A 6,253-nucleotide genomic window follows, 5' to 3' on the forward strand; every position below is an offset into this window, starting at 1 on the left:
CTCTGTTTCATCCAAATGAAATCCAGATTCTTGTATTCCAGTGTCCACCCTCATAGTCACATCTGCAAGGTCCTGGTCAATCTGGTATGCGAAATCCAGAACTCAGGTGCTCAGTCACATAAATGTTCCAGCCTTTTAGGGTCTAGAGTTTATGTCTTGCCTCCACCAATGCTCAGCCCCATGATACCCCTTCCTGAAGTGTCACCAACCACCTGGAGGCCAATATTGTATATCAGTCCAGAGGCCTCCCCCACTTTGACTACCGTGTTGCAATCTAGAGAGGGCACATGGGGGAGTCTATTCTTAGGAGGTAAAATGAGACAATTACATAATCAGGACCAAAGGCCACCCTTCTCTTTCAGGTAATATAAAGGCGGTCCCAGGCTTTGATATCTGACTTCCACCTCTGCAGGCACGATGCTGGCCTCAGGCTTACTTCTCGTGTCTTTCCTGGCCTTCCTGAGTGTAATCATTCTGATATCTATCTGGAAACAGAGAAAGCTCCAAGGGAAACTGCCTCCTGGACCCACACCACTACCCTTCATTGGAAACTACCTGCAGTTGGACCCAGAGCATATGTACAACTCCATCATGAAGGTATTGTCAATGGGGGGGTACAATGAGGTGGGTGATAAGGTACACATGAGATGGTGATTTGTGGCCAAGAATTGGCTAGAAAAGATGATGTGTTAAGATAGGATGGTTTTCAGAGTTCATCTTCCAGGTACTAAATGGGGAAAATATTAGGATGTTCATCTCCTTGCTTCTCAGGGCCTTGGACAAATGCATTCCAGTGGCAGATTTCTGAGTACTGGGCCAGTACACCTGGCATCCCTAACCACTCTTACCCACCTTCATCAGATCAGAGAGCGTTATGGCCCAGTGTTCACCATCCATATGGGTACCCGTCGGATCGTGGTGCTGTGTGGATATGATGCAGTCAAGGAAGCTCTGGTGGATCAAGCTGAGGAATTCAGTGGGCGAGGCGAGCAGGCCACCTTTGACTGGCTCTTCAAAGGCTACGGTAAAGAGTACACCTCATGGGAGTGAGTCCAGAAACACTTGGAGGCTTCTGTTTCCCCAGCTTTTCCCCTGTCTCATCTATCTAAAGTCTTGCCTGGCAAGTGCAAAGGCCTGAGTTCAATCCCTGGTACTGAAAAAAAAAAGATGTCTATCTAAAGTCATGTGCAGGGCTTTGCCTGATCTTTTTTTCCTATCTCTTCCTCATTGTTTCCTTTCCTTGTGCCAGCTTCTGAATTCTCTTAGACTTTCTGTTCATAATTTATTCATGCCTTACTGTCCCTATCTCCCTATTGTCTCTCACTAAACATGCTTCTTTCTGTAGATGTATCTCTCAGAACCTCTTGAGATTTTTGTGCTAGAATCCAGCACCTACAAATTTATCAGACTTTTTTGTTAATCTCAAGATTTGCCTGTTATTTCTTCTATCTTATTTTTTTTATTTTTATAAGAATCTCTTTTCTCTTTCAGAATCTTTCTCTTTCAGAATCCCTTTTCAAAGTCATCTTGCCTATGTTTCATGGTAAAAAAAAAAAAAATCCTCTTTTCCAACCCTGTGTCTTTGTCTTCATACTTTGCTCTATTCTCCAACTTAATTCAGGATTATTTCTCATTTTTCCTTCCTGTGTCTTGTATCCAAGATTTCACTTCTGTTTCCTCTGTACTCTATTACTTCTTCTAATGATCTCCTTCCTCCCCTCCCTCCTCTGATGTCTCTGTAGATCCAGCTCTCCTTTTTCTTCATTTATGTTTTTCTGTTCTCTTTTGCCCCTTCTTCCCTCTTGGGGACTATCCGTTTCTGGGCATTTCTTTGTCCTGACTCACTTTGTATCTATTATACTTTTTTACTCAGGCTTTGGCTCTGCTGCCATCAATCCCCCACTACCTCCTTGTCTTCAAAAGTCCCTTCCCCGTCAGAAACATCCATAACATCTCTCCCAAAGTGTTTCTAACCCTGCCCTTCCCTGTGTTCACATCCGCAGGTGTGGTCTCCAGCTCTTGGGACCGTGCCAAACATCTCCGGCGCTTCTCCATCACCACACTAAGAGACTTCGGTGTGGGAAAGCGTGGCATTGAAGAACGAATCCAAGAAGAGGCAGGATTTCTTCTTGAGTCCTTCAGAGAAACAAAGGGTAAGCAAAGACACTCGGGGTTCCACACAAAGTAGAAAATCAAGGCCAAGAACTACAAATTATGGCATTGGAAGAAGAGTAAAAGGCAGCATCATTATTCCCAGTTCTCTGTCTTGTGCTGGGAATTTGTCTAATCACTGGAAGAGGAGCGTTCTCAAACCCTGAGCTTGAAATGAGAGCCCAATGGACTATGCCTGACTGCCTGCCTCTTCCTCTCTCTTCCCCTCCTTGCAGGTACTTTCATAGATCCCACCTTCTACCTGAGCCAAGCAGTCTCCAATGTCATTAACTCCATTGTCTTTGGGGACCGCTTTGATTATGAAGACAAAGAGTTCCTGTCACTGTTGCGCATGATGCTGGGAAGCTTCCAGTTCACAGCTACTTACATCGGCCAGGTAACCTGTTCCAGCCTGGCCCTACTGCAACCCTACCACAACCTGCAGACTTCAGTTCTGCATGGTACCTTAATCATCCATCCCCTTCTAAAGTCCACTCAAGCTATCCTCCACTACTATACACTTTACAATTACCTTGAAACCCAGAACAAACACCCCATAGAGTCTCTAAGGATACCTCAATATCCACCTAGATATCTCTGAAAGACTGCATCCAAGATGTATGCCCTTCAATCAGTTTTCCTACCTGAGCAAATGTTCCCTGGGAAAACCTCAGATATCCCTACCCAGTCATCTGAATTTCTTAAGACATGAAAAAATAAGTGTCTCAGCTCAGCTTCTGAATAGCTAAACACTTGGTACTATAAAATCTAATCCACCAAAGTCATTTGGCCACCCAATTCTCAAACCAGTGGGCTAGAAGAGCAGGACAAAAACCACTACTCATCCCAATAAATACATGAACACTTGCACAGATACACAATAAACACTCTAATTGCATATATATATATATTCCAAATACAGAAGTAAGTGTCCTCCAATACTGTCATCTCAATAGTCCTCATTGGGATACCACTCAAGTCCATACCTTAACACCTAAACAATTCAGTAAGTACAACCCCAACTTTAAAACCTACACACATAATGGCTGAAAATCTGTAGAGAAAGTGAAAATATAAATCATACAGATATTGTGACATTGACATCCAACATAGCCCTCTAGAAACCTTATCCACACAAGTCCATCAGAATACCTGAGTAGCTCAACATCAAGATGTCTTCCTAGCCAATCTCACCTGAATATCCTAACATTTTGGTCAGTACTGTTATTGTCACCTGAAGACTAGTCATGTAACCCATTTCACTTAGATTTTTGGAAGTATCCCTTGTATGTAGCACGCATGAAAACTTAAATATGTTTTCCCTTCTGCTTCAGCTAAATTCCTGAACATTTGGACAGATATTTCAAGCTAGGGATTTTCTTGCCTGAGACAGGTTCCAACCCCAGCTGTCATTCCATTTTGTGCTCTCTCTCTCTCTACACCCAGCTCTATGAGATGTTCTATCCCGTAATGAAGCACTTGCCAGGACCACAGCAACAGGCTTTTAAGGAGCTGAAGGGGCTAGAGAACTTCATAATCAAAAAGGTGGAGGAAAACCAGCGCACACTGGATCCCAATTCTCCACGAAACTTCATTGACTCCTTTCTCATCCACAGGCAGAAGGTACATCCAGAAACCATGATGAGGAAGTCCCAAACTAGGCAGAAGAAGTCAGGATGGGTGAAGTGTAGAGATCTAATTGCATCATCTTGGATCATAATGGTCTTCACCATGCTCATCATAGTTGGTCATCACTGTTCTATTTGTGAGTCTTTGTGTATAGGCAGAATATGAGCATGTAAATCATAATGGCAACCACCTCTACAACATTGTAACACACCTGGTACAATTATAAGTGCTTCATAGAGTCAGTCACAATAGCCTGTATATATCTTATTACCTCATACACAAAAAGAGAAATTGCATGTCAGATTGTAAGTGAATTTCCTGAAGTCACACAGCAAGGAAAATATGAACTATACCTCAAATCCTCCCTGACCCTAATTATGATACTTTTGGTCACCATGCTTTCTAACCTTTTGTAGTCTATTCATTACCTACCTATGTAGTATATGTGGATAGGTGACCTGCCTAAAAAGTCTTTCTATAGACTGTGTAACTGCCATCATCTGCCTGTCTCCCATGTGTGAGAAATAAGGTGCAAAACTAAGGCATTCAGAGATGTTCCTCTATGGGAATCTTAAAACTGGGGAATAAGTAGGATGTTTTCACCATATATGCTCTATCTATCTATCTTTCTACCCACTTAACTACCTGTCTATCTATCTCTATCACCATTTGTAAATATTCTTACTAACTAGAAACAACTGGGAAACTGAAAACAGATAGTTGGCCAAAGATCATTTTAAAAAAAAAAAACATTTTTCACAGAGGTAGCATAAAATGAGGCAAAAGTCTCACAGATAGAAGGCCTCTCTTCCCACTTTAGCTCCAGACCCAAGACAGGTAAGTTCAAAGAAATAATGCCAGAAAGTCTCCAAATGGGTAAGTGTATTCACGCTAATAGCTTTTCTCCTTATAGGAGAATAACTCCAACACAGAGTTCCACATGAAGAATCTAGTTATGACCACGCTAAATCTCTTCTTTGCTGGCACAGAGACAGTTAGCACAACATTGCGCTATGGTTTCTTGTTACTCATGAAGCACCCAGATGTGGAAGGTAAGGCTGTAATGGCAGGGGTCAGATCACAGACCTTGAAGCACCCCTAAACTTTCTGCAGTTTCTCCAACTCCCCACATCTCTGGAGTCTTATATACACCTGGAGAGGCAGGGGAGATAGTCCACTAAGAGGCACAAGCCTATTTTCAATAGCCATTAAATATTCATAAAAACAATTTTTTTGTTAAATTACTTGTCTAACATCCAGAGGATCTGTCACCTATTCTGTGAGTCATTCCCTGAGTCTCCTTCTTTATGGATTCCTTATGATTCTAGAATGAACAAGTCAAGAAAATTCTGCCCCAGAAAAGTATATGGCCAGTAGTTATTTGGATGGCACACATACATATCATAACAAATTCCATTTAAGTTTTCAAATTTGGACTAGCTCCCTGCTCTGAGCCTCCTGGAAAACTAAACACATTCTCCCTTCTCCTGCAGCCAAGATCCATGAAGAGATTGACCAGGTGATTGGCAGAAATCGACATCCTATGTTTGAAGACAAGGCCAAGATGCCATACACAGACGCAGTGATTCATGAAATCCAAAGATTTGGAGACATGATTCCCATGGGAGTGGCTCGCAGGGTCACCAGGGACACCAAGTTTCGAGATTTCCTGCTCCCCAAGGTACTGCCTTGCCCAGCCTACAGGGAACTCTAACTCACACCTGGGACCCTAATACCTATTCTCATTAGAAGATTGATAATCCCTGTCTCATGTATTCAATCGAAGACTTCTGCTCCCCTCTGAGAGGCCTAACTCCCATGTCTCCCCAACAATTTCTGTTGCGTGGAAGTTAGTCACTTCCCTTAGAAAATACCTGTCAAGTCCACTTCCAATAGAAGTTATTTCTTAGGGACAAGAATTTCATGCTTCTCAAATGTCCATCCCAGAGAGATAAACTCCAAATCTCTCAAGCATACCATCTCAAGGAATGAAGATGTCTCCTAAGAGACATGATCTTCATACTTCTAACTTCATACCCCAAAGATAAAGGCCTTCAAATTTCAACACCTTCCTTCCCCAACATCCTGATTCAAAGGGAGTTATCCTGTCAATCACACATCAATTCTCAGTAAACATTTGGCCCTATGACCACAAATTACCACTCATTGGGAAATTAATTTCATGTCCACCAAAGCTCCTCTCTCACAGAATCACAACTCCCCTACTTCCCAGGTATCTTCACTGGGGCACTCTAACTTGCCCTTCTAATGTGTCTGAGCTTTCAGAATATCCAACTATTAATCCATTTATCAACTTCACTTTCTCATCCCTGCCAGGACACTGAAGTGTTCCCTATCCTGGGCTCTGTGCTGAGAGACCCCAAGTTCTTCTCTAACCCTGGAGATTTCAACCCTCAGAACTTCCTTGATGAGAAGGGGCAGTTTAAGAAGAATGATGCTTTTGTGCCTTTTT

General features: G+C 42.5%; 1 protein-coding gene across 1 annotated transcript in view; it reads left to right on the forward strand.

Annotated features, from left to right (window-relative positions):
* The first annotated feature begins 386 nt into the window (after positions 1-386).
* The window catches only part of LOC101571459 (cytochrome P450 2A5-like), a 6,771-nt gene continuing 904 nt past the window's right edge, over positions 387-6,253 (forward strand). Inside the window, exons 1-8 of the mRNA XM_004647967.2 lie at positions 387-597; positions 862-1,024; positions 2,004-2,153; positions 2,388-2,548; positions 3,598-3,774; positions 4,694-4,832; positions 5,274-5,461; positions 6,118-6,251. Coding sequence (XP_004648024.1) covers positions 418-597; positions 862-1,024; positions 2,004-2,153; positions 2,388-2,548; positions 3,598-3,774; positions 4,694-4,832; positions 5,274-5,461; positions 6,118-6,251 — 1,292 coding nt within the window. The 5' untranslated portion in view covers positions 387-417. The remainder of the gene's footprint in view (positions 598-861; positions 1,025-2,003; positions 2,154-2,387; positions 2,549-3,597; positions 3,775-4,693; positions 4,833-5,273; positions 5,462-6,117; positions 6,252-6,253) is intronic.

The sequence above is a fragment of the Octodon degus genome, unplaced genomic scaffold, assembly GCF_000260255.1.
Source record: "Octodon degus isolate 3935 unplaced genomic scaffold, OctDeg1.0 scaffold00344, whole genome shotgun sequence".
NCBI classification, from domain to species: Eukaryota; Metazoa; Chordata; class Mammalia; order Rodentia; family Octodontidae; genus Octodon; species Octodon degus.